The sequence below is a fragment of the Tupaia chinensis genome, unplaced genomic scaffold (genome assembly GCF_000334495.1).
Source record: "Tupaia chinensis unplaced genomic scaffold, TupChi_1.0 Scaffold000627_1, whole genome shotgun sequence".
Lineage (NCBI taxonomy): Eukaryota > Metazoa > Chordata > Mammalia > Scandentia > Tupaiidae > Tupaia > Tupaia belangeri.
In genome coordinates this window covers 8,839,728-8,859,032 of record NW_006160147.1, presented here as the reverse complement: position 1 = coordinate 8,859,032, position 19,305 = coordinate 8,839,728, and the positions used below count along the sequence as shown (strand labels likewise).

At 40.9% G+C, this 19,305-nt stretch overlaps 1 protein-coding gene across 2 annotated transcripts in view; it reads right to left on the bottom strand.

Annotated features, from left to right (window-relative positions):
• The window catches only part of HHAT (hedgehog acyltransferase), a 204,951-nt gene that overhangs the window by 34,179 nt on the left and 151,467 nt on the right, over positions 1–19,305 (bottom strand). For both annotated transcript variants that reach the window (XM_006159340.3, XM_006159339.2), the window contains one exon: positions 4,991–5,026. In XM_006159340.3, coding sequence (XP_006159402.1) covers positions 4,991–5,026 — 36 coding nt within the window. The remainder of the gene's footprint in view (positions 1–4,990; positions 5,027–19,305) is intronic.

The following is a 19,305-nucleotide window of genomic DNA, read 5'->3' as shown; positions in this document are numbered from 1 at the left end:
CTACACCACCTGTTGACCTCTGGGGTTCAATTTTTCTAGATTCCACATGTAAGTGAGGTCAGGTATATTCCTTCCATCTTAAAAGGGATAGAAATTGCTATAACATTGGGTAAGATGAAAAACGCCTGTCTGCAAAAAGCAAAAAATTGCAATTTTTTTGTTTTGTTTTTACTTTCTTTCTTTCTTCTTCTTCTTCTTCTTCTTCTTCTTCTTCTTCTTCTTCTTCTTCTTCTTCTTCTTCTTCTTCTTCTTCTTCTTCTTTTCTTCTTCTTCTTTTTTTGGAGAGGTTTTTATTATAGGGCACGTGCACTCGCCAGAAAGACAGAGAGAGACAGAGAGATAGAAAGTGAGAAATCACACCCCCAGGGGGGATGGCCACGCTGCAATCCCTTCTCCTCCATTCTCCTCTCAAGATCTTGGGCACGCATGCACAAGTGCCCAGTGTGAGTTTAAGCCACTGGGTCCAGGACTCGATCTGCCATCAGCTACGTGGGAGTTCAGCGACATAGCCATTACACCAACTGCTGATCCCTTGTTTTCACTTTCTTGCCTAAGCTAAATTTCAACAAACCACCCTAGTGTCTATGAAGAAACAGATCTGTTTTATTCTATAATCTCTCTCCCTAGGCCAGTCCTTTTGTCCTATTCCTTTTATAATGTCACAGTAAGGGTTCCAGCCATAGTCTTCTGAGGCTATCAGTAGGCGAGTTGCGATGAATGCTTCCTAGAAGCAAAAGTCTCTCCTTTACTTTCTACAAGATACAGAACGATTGAATTCACTGGATTTTCCCACAGTCATCATAAAACACCAATAGCAAAAAGGCTCACATTTCATTAGACATGACAGCTCCTTCCTGCCCCACAGCTCAGTGAAACGCCCCAGCAACTTAAACTGGAGTATGAAACTGCCTCCCTGAGATCACAGATAGAGCTCTGGGCTTTGTGGAAATTTACGTCATTCCAGAGAAATCAGCATGACTTCCATCAGAGTGAAAGATGCAGCTGATTAGTTTCCGGCATGCTGCAGTTAGTTTATGCCAAACATCAAGCATTCAATAAAGCCTTACAAATATTAAGAGTTTGTTGGCGCCAATAAAGGTAGTTAATCTAAAAATGGAAAAAAAAAAAAAAGCATTGTGCTAAGTTTTTGCGTGTTTCTTCTTACACAAAGGGAAATGCATATTCTTCTTTCAGCCATCACAGAGTGAGAATTCCTTAAGTATAACCCCAACCCTATCCATCTCTCTTCCAACCCCTTAAGGTTTTCTCTAATGGTACATTTACAAGAAACTGCCTCTGCTCTCTGGGGCTATGAAAGGATCTCTTGCTGCTGCTGGCCGTCACACCTGCCGTCTCTCCACTCAAAGAAAACTGCTTTCCCTAAGTCTAAGAGCCACTTCAGATCTTCTTGTAGCTAAACACAAGATTTCTTCTATTAAAATGAAAAAAATTCCCAGGACCAGCAGGTGGCATAATGATCATGTTGCTGGATTACCATATAGTGAACCTCGGTTCGAGTCCTGGACACGGCTTCTTAAACCTCACACTGGATGCATGTAAGTGTATGCCCAAGATCCTGAGAGGAGAATGGAGGAGAAGAGATTGTGGCACGGCCATTCCCTGGGAGTAATTTCTTGTTTTCAGTCTCTCTGTCTCTCTGTGTCTCTCTGGTGAGTGTACACACCCTATAGCAAATCTCTAAAAATGGGGGGGAGGGTGGCAGGTGTCATGGTGGTTAAAGGCACTGGATTCCCACATGGCCGACTGCAGTTCAAGTCCTGGACCTGGTGGGTTGCAGTCTCTCTTTCTCTCTGTCTCTCTTTGGTCAAGTTAAATGAAGAAAGAAAGAAGGAAGGAAGGAAGGAAGGAAGGAAGGAAGGAAGGAAGGAAGGAAGGAAGGAAGGAAGGAAGGAAGGAAGGAAGGAAGAAAGGAAGGAAGAAAGAAAAAGAAAGAAAAAGTCCCACTGTACCCATGCTCTCTACCAGCTACCCTGTCACCTTCCTTTCCTCCTCTCCTGAAATGAAAGTAGAAAGGTTCCATTTTTTTCTTTTTCTTCTTTTTTATTTCTTCTTTCAATTTCTTTTATACATTCAATCACATATGCAACTTAGCTTGCAAAGAGAGTTACAAGTAAAGAGGGTTCCCTCACCCTGAGATTACTAAGAGGTGAAAAACTGTTCTGATAACCCCCTGTAGCCTTTCCTTCCTCACCCCTCCCAAACCGGGACAAGAGTAAGGAACTCAAGGTTTTTGCTATAGGGTGCGTGCACTCACCAGGAAGACAAAGAGAGACAGAGAGACAGAAAGTGAGAAATCACCCCCCAGGGGGGATGGCCACACCGCAATCCCCGTCTTCATTCTCCTCTTGGGATCTTGGGCATACATGCACACACACCCAACGTTGAGTTTAAGCCACCAGGTCCAGGACTCCAATCGCAGTTGACTACATGGGAGTCCAGTGACATAGCCATTATGCTAACTGCTGGTCCCAAGAATAAAGAACTCTTTACATTGTTCACTTAGGGTGGAGTATAGGCATGTGAACGATGATAAAGAGACCTACTCCAGAGACTGGGAATGCCTGCAAGCAGAGGAGACTGACCTCTCCTTCCCCTAGTGGGGTAGACAGTATTCTTGATTTTCTCAGCCCTCCAAGAGCAAGGGAAGGGAAAACTTCAGGGAGTAGGTGGGAAGAAAAGCCTTGCTTTCACTGCTCTGTTTGCTTCACAGAACACTGACTAACCTGCCAGGGCAAGGGGATCCCAGCACCAGTTACATGAGAGCCACTGACTCTCTTTCTTCCTCCAATAGAGCCAATGCAAGAGAATTGCCTGCAGTCCAAAAGAAAGAGCTGGGAAGAGGTCTCAGAGCCAGGCCACCTCTCTTCCGCACTTCAAGTCACTCAAACCACCACCTGGCAAGTGTTAACTTCAGGGAAAGTTTTGAATTGAGTATCTCTTTTTGAAAATGATAGCCCAGCTAAATAAATTCAAGTTAAGTGGCACATAGTACGTTTCATAATTATCTGTTGAATAAATTATTAAATAGCTTCTCAATCTTCATTTTCCTTGTCCTTCCTGTACCATTTCATTTTTTTCACTCCTACCACAAATGTCTGCTGAAGGTCGATTCTATATAAGTTTCTAAATGTAATCAATGATCGATGATTAAGCCATGATCCCTGCCCTCAAGAAAGTTACTGAAAAAGCTAAGAAAAGTGCAACCTTGCATCACCCACAAGACATTATGTGGACATCATCGTGGGTGAAGCACAAAGCCGAAGACACCAATTTAAAAATCCAAACCATTCCTGAAATATACCCAGATAATTTTCACTGCTCAGTTTCTTTTGTTTTCTTTTGTCTTTTTTGTTGTTTGTTTTTTTTTGGGGGGGGGGTTGTTTTTGCCTTTCCTAGTCAGTTTCAATATGACACTCTCATGTCCACCTTCCTTGTGATGGCTGGCCCTACGTCCCTCCTAAAATGCATTTGCCTTTGCTGTATCAAAGGTAGTGATTTCCCAATGCTATTATCTGTGTCTGAAATCCTGGAGGAAGCCATGGCAATCCACATTCCTTGTAGCTGAGGTAGGTCAAGTAGATCTTAACATGCAGCCTTGGATGAGGCTGGAGAAGATGACAAGGTCTGCGTCACTTCTCCTGGAACGCCAGCCCTGAAGTCCAGCACAGAGGAAATGCTATTGGTTTAAGATCAAATGTTGTACCTTTCTCCTCAGAGAGGACCTCAGACCGGGCAGATGGCCAAATCTTGTGGAGAACTGAGCTATCACAACACCTGCCCTATGATCACAATTAATCTACACATTATTTATTTACAGACTATTAGAATCAATTCGCATTTAGAGTCACGTGTGTGAGGAATGCAAATCACTTTACATTTCTGGTCTCCTTGTGATCGTTATATTTTAGTCCTTTAGCAATCATTATTGTTTCCTCCGTGTTATGTTTTGTTTTCTTGAAGAATTTTTTTTATCTAACTTTATTATTAATATTTGTTTTAATTTGAGAGAAAGAGAGAGAGGAAGTGAGAAAGCAAGCTGCCAGGTCCAAGACTCAAACCATGGTCAGTCATGTGGGAGTCCAGTGTCATTAACCAACATGCCACCTGCTGGCCCCTCCTTAACGTTTTTGACAGGCTTTTTAAATTTTTTAAAAAATTATTAATTTATTTATTTAATTTCATTTGTTATTATTTTTCAATTTGACCAGAGAGATACAGAGAGAAAGGAAAAGTGAGAAAGCAAGCCTCTGGGTCCAGGACTCAAACCACGGCTGGTCATGTTGGAATCCAGTGCCTTTAACCACCACACTACCTACTTGCCCTGACAGGCATTTTTAACAAATGTTTTCATCATTATTAGAGTAACACATGCTCAATATAGAAAATTTAGAAAATACAATAAAGTTGACAGCAGAAATAGCATGCACACTATTAAAAACACCATTCATCTCTGGTATGTTTCCACTTCATCTCGGTTTGATTTAGTAGTTATCTGAAATTAATATGCCTATAAGCTAACTCATAAAAACCACCAATAAACTGGCATAGAAACTGCCATCTGTAGCTGCTTTCATTTATGAACAAGGTCGTCTCTTCATGACTGTAAAACAGCCAGTAGATTCAGTTTAAAAAGATTCATTTCAATGGACACAGAATTGGCTAAGTGGGTTGTTTAATTTCTGAATGTAAAACTTTTCATTTTTCTATGTTTTTCCAGGAATAAAACTTGTCTAAGATCTTGCATAACCATCACCTCAGACATAAACCTCTTTAAACATAGACGTCCCTCACTATTAAATCACGTGTGATTCTGGGTGACAGGAAAAACCATAGTGTTGGCAATGTTTTCCTGACAATTACATGAGTGCCAGTATTTATCGAGATATTTGGTAAAGATTTACTTCCATTTCAGCCTTCCATCATAGATGTGCTATTTAATGATATCGAAAATAAAAATAATCAGGCTTACCTTATTAAGAACTTATGCAGTCCAACATCAAAATACCTGTTCAAAGGAGACAGAAACAAACATATCAATAAAATCTACTTACAGTCATGGCAGACATAACAAAACATACATAATTTATATTCATAACATGACGAATAAATGGATCAGTCATGGTCATGGCGGCAGCAATACCTCAGACACATTGATTCGCAAATTCTAGTGATAGAGCCCAGAAATTAGATTTAAGCAAACCTTCAGGTGCTTCTGCTGTGGAAATATCATTTTACTCTGCTAGCAAAAGTGTCTCTGCAAGCTTAAGAGCTCTGTCTAGAAACAGAAGCCATGAGGGTGGATCTCCCAGGTACTTCCTGCTTTTCCAATAGATGTGCTCTTTTGTAATATTTGTGTCTCAGATATTCATTTACTCAAAAAAAGGAAAAGAAAAGAAAAGAAAAAAATATATTTTAAAAGCACTAAATCACTCTAGTTAAATGGAAGAGCTAGGGGTAGGGAAGTGTCACATTTGATCTTCCAAGTCCCACCAAGTAGTAGTTTCTGGAGCTTCCCACCTGCCAGAGCAACCCTGCCCCCTCTCTGGGTCTGCCCTGAGCAGTGAAAGGTGGACGCTTTCAGTTACAACCTTCCCTGGACACCACCACCAAGGTGGCTTGGTGCCTGTGAATGGCACTATCTTGGTTTATCACTGAGTGAAGAGATTGGGTGCCAGAATGACGATGCTGCAGTCCAACAGAGTAAGTGCTGCTTCTAACACCTGGAAGGGAACTGTCCTGCCCCCCCCCCTTCAGACTGATTCCTGGGCGAGCAATCTGCCTGGGAAAAGCCTGAATTAATTCTGTCTCTTCAGTCAAGGGGCTGTGGACTCAGGAATTTGCCCTAGGGTAGGATCAAATTGCCCAGGCAGACTGGGGCTTCCAGCTGTACCCCCTACCCTGGAATATGCCAGTATGTCTAGCACCTGCCTGATAAACACCAAATGATTACTAACATTATAATAGGGTCTTTTGTGAATATCTTCAAATGGCAAGATTCTCCTATGTACTTAGCATCTATTTCCAGAACATGGATATAGAGTAGGTGAGAATAGAGAAACTAAAGCCAAAATACAAGGTATCTCATTTACTAAATCACTTATCTAAAATAATTACATAATTCAGGGAAAGTGGGACTCAAGATACATGAATTTCGTTTATTCTTAAGTTTTCTAACAAAGCTATTCTCTAAAGGGAGGCCTATCTGTAGGAGAGCTGACTGTCTTGTTTGATTTTTCTTTTATGCTAGAAGGCATGTGTACATGAGTCAAAGAGAAAGGGAGACAGAGAGAGAGAAAGAAAGTACCTCCCCCATGAGACCTGGTCAGGCCACATTCCTTTTCCTCCAATTCTCCAATTCTCTATCCCATCAGTATTCTGGACACGCACATGCCTGGCTTTTTTTTTTTTTTTTTTTTTTTGAAGAGGTTTTTGCTACAGGGCGCATGTGCTCTCCAGACAGACAGAGAGAGACAGAGAGATAGAAAGCGAGAAATCGCCCCCCCCCCAGGGAGGATGGCCACGCCACAATCCCTTCTCCTTCATTCTCCTCTTGGGATCTTGGGCACGCATGCACACGCACCCGGCGTGAGTTTAAGCCACTGGGTCCAGGACGCGAACTGCAGTAGACTACATGGGAGTCCAGTGACATAGCCATTACGCCAACTGCTGGTCCCTAAACTTTTTTTTTTTTTTTTGCCTGTCATATTTTTTAAGTCACTGGGGCCTGGACTTGAACCCAGGCTGGCCATGTGGGATCTAGCTTCCTCTTCATAGCACTGAACTGCTGCAGAATGGGGCTGGCCCTCTTTCACTTGACTTTTGCATTGACCTGGATGATATGCTAAATTTTTAGAATTTAACACATATTTCTTGATCCCTCCTCTTTTAGAATTTAACACATATTTCTTGATCCCTCCTCTTAACCAAAATCTAGGGTACTTTGCTCAGCCACGTAAGTAAATATCAATGACACGGAGACTAATTGTAAATTTGCCAGATCTGCAATATGGCAGGTACAAGTGTGTACAGATTAAAACAAAGATTACAGCTTCTCCACTCAGATTTTGCAGTTACAGAAAGCAGCAGACTCTATTCCAGGAATCACAACCTTCACTATAGCACTGGCATAGAGGGAAGAAGACACTGCAAGGATGATAAAGAATCTAATAGTAGATTAGTGTCTAAAATGTAGCTAGTACAGGATTCGGTGCTCACGTATACATGCTGGTGAGGCAGGCACTGGTATCCCCATGGATCCGTAAAGAAACTGAGGTTCAGAGAGACTAAGCAGAGCTCACAGACAATAGCAGACAAAGCTGGAGCCAACTGAGCTCTAAAAGGCATGAATCACTTCCTCCAAGCAGCCGCTAAATAAAGGGGCTCTCAGTGCCACTCATGATTTCTAGCCGGAAGTGGCTGTTCATTTTTAAAACGTATCCTTTTCCACTTCCACCGATTTCTGCTTCTCCCAGCCTGGCTGCTCTGCTCCCCTGAACACACCTTTGCAGCAACCAGGCTCAGAACGTTGTGTAACTTCTCTGGACCTCAGCTTCCTCCGTGGGAAAATGGAGAGGCCTTGTTCATAAGGAAGTCATAAGAAGTGACTGATAAAATACAGAAATGAGGCTCAGCACAGTGCTGGGTGTACAGGAAGTACCAGTAAATGGTAACCTCCTTCCCTCCTATTATTTTTTAAAACCATGTAAATGGAAGTTCCATTCCCAACAACTCAGTGAGAGCTCACGTAAAAAGCACACAAGATGTCTCACAACACAGCCCAGAAAGAGACCACTTACTCCAGGACCTGGATAGAACAGCTGGAAGTGAAGAGTGAGGGATGGAAGGGGGTAACAGTGACCTCTGAGGGACAAAGACAGAATAGAATGCAGGAAATAGTCAGGAGAGCAGGAAGACAAAGTGTTGCGAGAAGTCCTCATGGGAAGCCGAGAAGCTGAGCGTGAGGGTGGGCTAGGAGGCAAGGAGAGCCTCGTCCTGCCCGCCCTGTTCCTGATGGGCATCTCAGGACCACACACCAGTACAAGCCAGCACACACCACTGCCTGTCCTCATCCCCCGCAGCTCAGGCATGCTTGGAAAATTGAACCATACAGAAGGGAGAGACCAGGATCCACCCTGATTTGAGATGGTCCATTCATACATGTGAGATTGGTCATGGAGGGAATTGGGGACCAGAGCAAGTGGGAGCTCTCAGCGTGTTCATGACAGGCAAGCTCATTAGAATGGAGAATAGTAGAAAGGGATGACAATCATTTGGAAAATGAAATGGAGTGGAAAAGATCAAGGGTGGAAATTAGAAAATAAGACAGAAAAAATGCCAGGAGAGGAAAACAAAGCTTCCTCACTGGTATAAACATCTTACACCTTACTGCATTATTTCAACTGTGTTGATAGTCACTCATTCAACAGATATTTGTCAGTGCCTTTCATGTGCCAGGAACTGATCATGGGGTGCCACGGAGAGTGACATAGCAAGGCCCCTGATGATCGTGGCACCCACATTCCAGTTGAAAGAGATATGTGGCAAGTAAGCATATAAGTAAATAACATCCACAGCAGAAAATGCATATGTGTTGATAGGTCAGAGTGCCTGGCCACACAAGGTGCCCAGGGAAGCCTCTCCGGGGAGGTCATTTGGGCTGAGATCTGTATGTCAAAAGGGCCCAACCATACAAAGACCAGAAGAAGAAGGCTCCCGATAACGGGACATTTGGGGAAAGGACTCAAGTCAAGAAGGAATGGGGCAGGCCAGCGGAGCCAAAAGGATAACCACAAGGTATGGGTAGAGGGTAGAATACACACCAGCTTTCATTTAATGCTGCTTCCCATATTCCTTGGATCATGTATGAAATAAAGGTGAGGCTTCCTAAGGGAGAGTAAAGCTTCCCACCACACAGGCACAGTGTGGTAACCACAGAGAGTGGAGGGATGTTAATAGTAACAGCCAGCACACATATGGTACTTAATACATGCCAGGCACTCTTCTAGCCATAAGCAGATACACAATTAATCTCTGCAACAATGCTATGACATAAATACTATTATCATCCCCTCTTTGGAGAGGAATAAAAAGAGACACAGAAGTTATGTGACCATTCTATGGTCATGCTGTTAGGGTAAGGCCAGCATCTGACACCTGGGTAGTCTTCATTTGCCAGAAGATTCCAAAGACACTGGGTCCTTCTTCACCCACTAGGGAAGAACTAACAGCAATGAAGCAGAGTAGGTACCTGTCTGTTTCTCTCTGTCTCTCTCTGTCTCTCTGGTGAATGGATGTGCCCTATAGCAAAAACCTCTCTTAAAGAAAAAAATAAGAGAACAAAAGAAAAAATAAAGAAAAGACATTTAACAAAACCCAATGTTCAATCATATTAAAGTTACACTCAAAATTTAATAACCGAGGGCCAGCCCGTGCCCTGGTGGTTAAGGTGACTGGATTTTGCCCACATGGCTAACTGTGAGGTTCAAGTCCCAAACCAACAGCTTGAAAGACACACTGTGCATGTCTGTGTGACCTCAAAATGCTGAGAAGAGAATGTAGGAGAAGGGATTGTGGCATGGCCACCTTCCTGGGGATAATCAGGAAAGACTCACTTTCACTCTATTTCTTCCTTTTTCTCCCACAAGTGTACAAGTCTTCTAGCAAATTAAAAAAAAAAAAGTGACTGATGGATTCATCGATAGAATAATTTTTAAAAATGTATATACCTCAGACCCCAGACAAGCATACTACGTAAAGTGAACACATTGGAGGCTATTATAGCAGAGTCAGGAGCAAGATAAACATGCTCATTGTCTCTACCACCATCCAATTCATATAAGTGGCATTAGCCAATGCAAGTCAAAAAGATAAAGTCATTAAGGGCAAATGAATGAGAAAAGGAGAGCTATACATATGAAAAACCCAGAAGAATGATGGAACACTAGCAGAAAGAACATTTTAAAACATAGTAGCTTAAGTATCAACACATTAACATCAGTTTCTAATTTCAAATCAGTCTGAAAAGAAGACCCTACTTACACTAGGAAAATAAAATTGAAATACTTAGGAATAATCTTAACAAGAGGTGTCCAAACCTGTATAAGAAAATTGTAAAACACACAGAAAAGACACAAAAAATAGGATTGAACATTGGAAATACATCAAAGGTTTGGGGATAGGAAAACTTAACATATGAGAAGAAGACTGAGTCCTCCATGGGAGCTGAGATCTAGTGCTTTCAGGGGATAAGAGAAATGAAGATTTTTTTTCTGCTGAGAATTCGCCCAGGTAGAGTCCCCTATATCCTTCTGTCTGTCTCTCTCTCTTTTCTTTTTTTTAAATTTTTCTCTTTTAAAAATTTTTTAAGGTAAAGTATTTTCTTGGCTCTGAAATCCTCCTTTATCTTGCCAATAATCCCCCTTCCCCCCACTACCATTTAGAAGAGGCAAAAAGGGCAGTCCTTCAGAAGACTGAGTCCTTCATGGGAGCAGAGATCTAGTGCTTTCACACGGCATGCAAGCGAGCCACGTGGTTTTCATTTTTAAAATAATAAACAAATAAATAAATTGTTTTTTTTTTCTCTTTTTTCAATCTTTCTCTTTCTGTTTTCTTATCCTTTTTTTTTTTTTTTAACCTCATCATTTTGCTGCTCAGTCTCCACACATTGAGTGTCTAGACAGGGCTAAGTGAAACATAGCCAAGCATCCGAATACAATTAGGGTCGCTACATTCCTCAATTCCCACTGAATCTGCTACACAAAGGGAGAAAAATGGAATGGCAAAGAGTTTGCAAATCATCTCCTCCTGCATGTCTTTGATCGCTCACATTAAACTTCTAGAAATTAAGAAGAAATGAATAATTCATCAGATGACAAGAAATCACTGTAGAGGCACAAGAAATATGAGAAACCAAGAAGATACCTCTCCTGCAAGGGAAAAGAATAACTCCTCTTCGTCCACAGACAGTACAATAGAACTCATGGAAATGTCTGATAAAGAATTTAGAATATTCATAGTGACAAAACTAACAGAGATGGAAGTGAAGAGAGACAATGAACTCCAGAAGAAAAGAGCTGAAGTTCTTATGGGAGCTGAAAGAAAAAATACACACCATAAAAAAGAACTGTTGGAGAAAAATGCTATAATACAGAAAGTCAAAACTTCCCTTGAAAGTATCAAAAGCAGACTAGGTCATACATAAAATCGAATCTCAGATGTAGAAGACAGAAATGCTGAACTAGTAAAATACAGTGTGAAGACTGAGAAAATTGCCCTCAAAAAATGAGAATAATATATGAGAAATACTATATACCATTAAATGTCCAAACATCTGGATAATCGGTATCCCAGAAGGTGAAGAGACTAATAAGGGCATTGACAATCTATTCCATGAAATCCTGGAAGAAAATTTTCCAAACCTAGAGAGGCATTCAAAGATCCAGACCCAAGAAATACAAAGGACCCCACATAGGATCAACCCAAGAAGATCTTCTCCAAGACACACTATAGCCAGGTTGACCAAAGCCACAGACAAAGACAAGATACTGAGATTGACAAGAGAGAAAGGTCAAGTTACCTACAAAGGATATCCCATCAGGCTAACACTAGACTTCTCACCAGAAACAATGTGAGCAAGGAAAGAATGGAAAAATATATTCAAAGAGTTAAGGGAAAAACAATTTCAACCAAGAATACTGTACCCAGCAAGATTATCTTTCCTGTGAGAAGAAAAGACAAGAACATTCTTAGATAAACAAAACCTGTAAGAATTTACTGACACCAGGACAGTTCTCCAAAAAGTTCTGAAGAGAGTGCTATATCAGAAAACTAAAGTCAGACACACAGAAATAAGAGTTGAAAACAACTAAAAAAATGGCCAACTTAATGGTAGGGATAAAGCCAGAGTTGAACGTTATGTTTCAGAATTTAAACAGAAAGATCAGATCATGACAGAAGATAGATTAAGTACATGAATCTGAACTGGTGAAATAGAATTTTATGACTTTTGACTAAAACATTACTGATCTTCTTCTATGCTTTGTTTTCTAGAGTTAAGGATTTTGATCTCCTCTCAAGTTGTGGACAGGTCCATGCACCTACTATTTGAACAGAATCTTAACCTGTTTCCTGGCTTTAAGTCTTAAGCAAAGTTCTCTTAACTTTTTAATTTTGATTTATTAAAGCTAAAACTGCCTTTCTTGACATAAAAAAAATATTTAAAAGTACCTATTTGATGACCATGGTAAGCAACATAGCCTCAGCTAGGTGCTACTTTGTAGTATATTCATTCTACTCGCAGAGTTTGATACCTAAAGTCAATATGTGTTCACAGGTATGTATATATCAGCTGAACTTGCTATTGAAAGTAGATTAATTAAGATATTTTGTGCATCAATAAAATGTGGGAAAAAAATTTTAAAACGGAATGGAAAGCAACTGCAGATACCAGAGACAGTGCGGGAGGAGGGTAGGAAATGGCAGAGGGTGAGAAATAGGGGAAAAATATATATACAAAAAACAAGAAATGGAAAATTATTTGTTGATAATAACATGTATGATTAAGCCACCATACTGTGTATTCTGGGTGGGAAATCACATTTTGTATGCTGTGATGATGTTCAGTGAAAGAATGCAAAATAAATAAATTAATTTTTAAAAAGAACTTAACAAACAAATGTCAGTTTTCACAAGTTACTTTATAAATTTAATGTGATGCCAGTAAAAATACCACCAATATTTCTTTGTCATTTTGATGGACCAAGCCAAATTTATTGTAATATTTATATGGTAGAATAAACAAGGAAAAATAGCCAGGAAGATCCTGAAAATAAAGTGTAATGTGGGGAGAAGACCTATAGGATATTAGAACATAAAACAGGTTTTACAATTAAAGCAGCTGCGCTGGTGAATGAACAGACAGATTGAATGAAAGGGTGGGGGAAAATAAATAAATAAATAAACCCAAGTGCACATAAAATTTTAGTATGAAGACAGCAACTCAAAACAATGGTGACTTGGACAACCACATATAAAAATAAAAAATTGGATCCAATTCTCATACCCCAAGCCAGGAAAAATTCTTAATGAACCAGAGTGAAATATAAAATATGAAATAATTCAAGTGTTAGAAATAGTTTGGGTAAGGAGACTTCTTTGTAATCTAGCTTAATATCATTAGAAATCAAGATTTTTAGCAAAGTAGGAAAGAAAAATATAGAAAACCAAAGCAGTTAAGGGGCCAACAGTTAGCATAATGGCTATGTTGCTGGACTCTCATGTAGTCAACCACGGTTTGACTCCCAGACCCAACGGCTTAAACTCATGCCAGGCGCGTGTGCATGTGTGTCCAAGATCCCGAGAGGAGAATGGAAGAGAAGGGATTTTGGTGCGGCCATTCCCCCCTGTGGCGGGCGGTGATTTCTTGCTTTCTGTCTCTGTCTCTCTCTGCCTTTCTGGTGAACACACACACCCTATATCAAAAACCTCTCCAAAAAAAAGAAAATCAAGATGAGTTCTTTTCTCTTATAAAACAAAAAGGTACTTCAAAAAACTCATGAGGGAACCAGCAGTTAGCGTAATGGCTATGTCGCTGGACTTCCACGTAATCGACCGTGGTTCGTGTCCCGAACCCAGTGGTTTAAAACTCACGCCGGGCGCGTGTGCGTGCCTGCCCAAGATCCCGAGAGGAGAATAGAAGAGAAGGGAGTGCGGCATGACCATCCCCTCTGCAGGGTGATTTCTTGCTTTCTGTCTCTATGTCTCTCTCTGTCTGGCGAGCGCACGCGCCCTATAGTGAAAACCTCTCCAAAAAAAAAAAAAAACCAGCTCATGAGAAAATAGATTAACGTATGTGTTGATTTGGGGGCAAAAAATTTTTGAAATTTATGTATAGTTTTCTACATTGAATATATTTTCCATGTACTTTTTGAAAGCCAGGCACCACCATACCTGGCTCTTATAATCTTTTAAGGAAGTAATTTTTTATGGCTGCCGACCCACAGAAAGCCAACGTTTCCTTATAAAGGGCCATAAGGAAATGGCCACACTCCACCAAAATAACCTAGAAAAAAATGACCAGCCATTAGCAACTAGTATACTTAATCTTAGATAACAGTTCCTAAAACCCATTTCCCACTGAAAGGAAGCAGTAAATCTTGGAGAAATGGCGATTGGACAAGTAATTACAAGTAATCTGCCACTGGGCAGAAAATGTTCAAGAGCAGACATCTGGATTTCCTCTTTATCATTGCAAAGCTGATTTGAGCACCTTCCAAAGGGTTTGGAGTGGGTGGGTGGGGCCTTCCCTGTGGGACTATCTTTAATTTCTTTTTTTTTTTTTTTTTTGTCTATAGGGCGCGTGCGCTCGCCAGAAAGACAGAGAGAGAGAGAGAGAGAGAGAGAAAGCAAGAAATCACCCCCCAGGGGGGAATGGCCATACCACAATCCTTTCTCCTCCATTCTCCTCTCAGGATCTTGGACATGCATGCACACATGCCCAGCGTGAGTTTAATTTCAAAACGCTAGCAAACCAATAAAATCCAGAAACATCTTCTCATTTTAGTTTTCCCATACGAACGCAAAAGGCACCTGAAGGCTCTAGAGTAGAAAGGGAAGACACATTTTTTAAGAATTATCCTTCTAGGGCTAGCAGGTGTCATAGTGGTTAAGACCCTGGACTCCCTTCTTCTTTCTCTTCCCATAATAGCCACTTGCTCATTTAACAAATATTTACCAGATGTCTACTCTGTGCCAGGAACTGGGTGTTCAGGATGGACAGCACAGACCAAGGAGGATGCAGCCTAGGCAAGAGGTGGCAAAGTCACAATAATTTCAACAGGGTGTGATAGCAAATATTCTCTCCCATAATGGGCTACAAACTCTATCACATCATGATAGAACTAAAGCCTGTCACCAAGTAGATCTTTGGTAAATATCTGTTTAGTAAATCAGCATGTGACCAATATGCTATAAAAAGGCACCAGTGTCTCTGTGTGCCCTGGCATATAACACACTGCAGATAGAAGATGCTTAACTATAGTTATTTAATATATCACTTATTACACATAATTGTGTAAAATAAATATCCACAAAGATGAGTTTCTCCTCCAAAAACAAGAAATTTATCAAACTGTAGTACAATTATGCTTATCACCTATTTTTGTTTTTTTAAGAGACAGGATCTCACTGCTGTTCCCAAGGCTGGCCTTGAACTCACAATTCTTATGCTTCAGCCTCCTGAATGGCTAAGATTACAGGCAGGCACCACCACACCTGACTCTTATAATCTTTTAAGAAAGTAATTTCTCATGGCTGCCAACCCACAGAAAGCCAACGTTTCCTTATGAGGAGCCATAAGGAAAATGAATCCTGTGCATAACATTCTTGGTTCCTTCCAGAACTTAAAAATAGAAAATCTTGTCTACATGATATGAAAGTGTTTTTGTTGCCTGCATATTAACTAGTAGCAGCAACGAGGAGGTAGATTTCAGCTTGATAGAAAAAGGAACTTTCTAAGAAGCTGCAGTGTCTAACAAGGCAATGAACTTCTCATCCCTAGATGCGCTCAAGTGTAACCGAAAAAGGGGGAGGGGGGAGGATGGTATTTAGAGGAAATGGAAAGGATGACCTTTAAGATTTCTTCTAGTTTTAGGCTTCTGAGCCCACATTTCAGGCTCTTTCAGGAAGCCTCTCCAAGGATGAACACTCCCCCACCAGCAGCAGCTCTAGTCTGATATGCATCAACAAATTAGCAGACTGTGCCTGGACTAATGCTTCTGCTACAGCCCTGATGGTTTATTTATTATGATTATGACTTCTGTAATCATTGGAGCCTCACAGTGTATCAGGATTAGGCTTATTGGACTGACAGCTGGCACTGCACATATGCTTCCTCACAGAGCACAGAGGTCTGTCTATACACCATCTCATTTAGACCCCCCTGCTGACAGAGGAAAGGTCAGGCCCACAGAGCAGGTCTATGGCACTACTTGGTGCATGGTTGGTTCTAGGACTGCTTGTTCTGCTCTACCAGACTGCCTGCCCTATGGGGTCCTGATACTTCCTCCCAGGCTGACTGTGGCTAAACCAGCATTGAACTGTGGCCCAAAGCTGCAAATGCCATATAACCAGTGAGGTATGTTTAGAACTTGTCTTGCTATGGTCACTTCATACAACACATGCAAGACAGACTTTATTCAAGGTATCATTTTCAGATTTTGGTCCTGCTTCTACCTCTTCAATTTGCAATCTACATAGTTTTTCACCACCAAGTTTGTTTATCCTCTTACTGGACTGCCAAGGCAGCTTTCACATTGTGCCTGACAAGTTTGAAAACTGACTTTCAGAGCTGGGGGTAAAAACCAAATCAAATCAAGGGGCCAGCAGGTGGTGTGGTGGTTAAGGCGCTGGATACTCCCACATGGGCAACCAAGGTTCAAGTCCTGGACCTGGTGGCTTGCTTTCTCACTTTCCCTCTGTGTGTGTGTGTGTGTCTATCTCTGGTCAAATTAAAATAGATGAATGAATAAATAAAATAAAATAAATAATTCTTTAAAAAACATCAAATTATTAGGACAGTAAGGTCCATACCTAGAGTCGAGAGGACCTGATTGGTTCTGGATGGGCTACTTAGCTTAATTTCAGAGAGTAGAAAATACCTTAAGTTTATCTATTCTAATCTTCTCACTTATTAAAAATAGAAGATAAGGAAGATAATATAATCTAAAAGAGATCTAGTGACTGAGCTAAAAGACCAGACCCCCTAAACCCTAGTTCTTTGTTCAGCGTATCGCAATGCAGCCCTATTCTCATCCTCAATCTTTATTTTCTAAGAATGCCCAAGAACAGGCCTCCCGAAAATATTATATAATAACTGGTATCATATCATACCACCTTCACCTCCATCTGTGAGTGTCATGTGTATAGGGAATCTGCCGGGTGTCTTTCCCACACTTCCTTATAGTCTCCACAGTCTGGTCATGTCTGAATTCTAACCTGCCCAGAGTGAAGAATAAAAAGCTATCCTGAGAAACCAGTGAAAATGCATTTAGGCCAGTATAATCCCAGTTGACACTCAACTCATGTTTGGTGAAATACTGAAGTCTGATAGGAAAGCGGGAAACAAGAATTGTAGTTCTGGGGAGACAAACTCCACAGAGAAAATATGGTAAAAAACAGTACTGGGATTTTACATGACATGTCTTCACTGGATCAGCCGAGTCTGTCAGTCAGCAGATTAACAGGGAGAAAATTCTAGAAAAAAAAAAAAAAAGCCCAGACATCTGGTCATCTCACACTGTCGGAGGTAAAAAGGCAAGAAGGCCCTGGTGCCAGCTACAAATGTCTCAGGAGTAAGGCATCTTCATAAACTGCAGTAGAATCCAGTTTCTACTGCATGTGGAATTAGAACTTCAAGGCCTTGGCTGTGCCCTATCACCTAATAGCATTTGACCTCGGGCAAAAAAAGCAATCATTGTCTTAGTTTTCACAACTGTGGCATGGAATAAATCCTACAGTGGAAAAGGAAACAACAAGAGCCGAGCAGCAGTGACATAGGCAGTAGAGAGCCATATGGAATGCTCAAGGCTTGGTTCCTGAGTTGATGGGAACACACCAGGTTCATAGGGTCAAAAGGTGCGAGGGGAGAGGCATGACAAGACCCTGCTGGGGGTTTCTGTGTCTCTTTCTCTCTCTTTCATAAAAAAAAGGAACTTAAAAAAAAATAACAAATACAGTGGTTACAAGGCTTTATAAACATGCTAACATTATTTTCTCTCCTCCTTAGACTTTATTAAGTTTCCAACAGGATCTTCTCCAAATTGCATTAATGTTATATTTGTTAATTTATCCAACAAATATTTTTGATCACCTCCTAGATGTCAAATAATATATTAGGTTGTTGAAATAGTCATGATGTCTTTTTCTATGTTTTTCTATGCAAAAACGCATCATGACTTCCTCAACAACCCAATAATAGACCTTAGGATACAACAGCAAACAAGAGCCAAGTTCTTAACCTTGTGAATATTCTGGAAAGGAGTCCTTTAGCAAATATGTCATTTCCAAATGGTTTTTCATCTATTGATTATCTTTTCATTTCCTTGTAAGTGTCACTTGAAGCCCAAAAGTTCTGAATTTTGAAAAATGATCTATTATAGATCATGCTTTTGGTGCCATATCTAAGATATCTCTGCCTAACCCAAGATCTTAAAGATGTTCTATGTTTTCTTCTAAGAGTTTTATAGTTTAGTTCTTACATGAATTCATTTTGAGGTAATTTTTGTGTATACAGTGAGGTAAGAGTCTGAATTTGTCTCTTTTATTTAAGTTTATTTATTGCCTTTTTTTTTTTTTTGGAGAGGTTTTTGCCATGGGGCATGTATGCTCACCAGAAAGATAGAGAAAGACAGAGAGATTCTCCACCATTCTCCTCTCGGGATCTTGGGCACACACGCACATGCACCTGGCGTGAGTTTTAAGTCACCGGGTCCAGGACTCGAACCGTGGTCGACTACATGGGGGTCCAGCGACATAGCCATTACTCTAACTGCTGGTTCCTACTGACTTCTTTTTAATGTTGGGGTGTTGAGCATTCCAACAGGGTCTTCGTGCAGTGATCCACCCCCACCCTCAGCCAAACAGGATCATACATGCACACCTGCCCAGCAAGTACAGGCAGACATCGGGATGCAAACTTGAGTCCTCCCCATGTGGATGCAGTTACATTATCACTGCACTGCCTTCTGCCCCCTCACCTTGCTTTTTTGTTTCTTCATATAAAAACGTCTACTGGATATATTTACCAGCTGGAGGGCACTGGCAACTTTGAGGTGTGCATTCTCACTGAGTGGTGGAAATGGAAGCCAGGCCACCATCTGGTAAGGAATGAATGGGAAGGAAAGAAAGAAGTGACACTGTGCCGAGATAACACTTAGGATGAGTTTGGCAATGGAGGAGATGAGCAAGGGTGGTTGCTGAAGAAAGATGAGACAAATTAGGCCATTTTTGTTTATTTGGAAGCAAACCCTCCCTTGTACCAGGTGATGAGTATGGAAGACTTAACAGAAGATGAAAGCAGAAAACCTGCAGACTGGCTGGAGGGAATTTAAAGGGGCGAGAAGATGAGGCAAAGTCAACAGTTGAGAGAAAAGTGAATAAAGTAACATGGCGGACACTTACTTGGGTTTTATGTTGATTTGTTTGCGTGCTTGTTTTCAGGGGAGACCCAACTTCTTTGGGGACTTATATCTCACCCAGTGTGTTCATTTTAATGAGATAATTAATCCT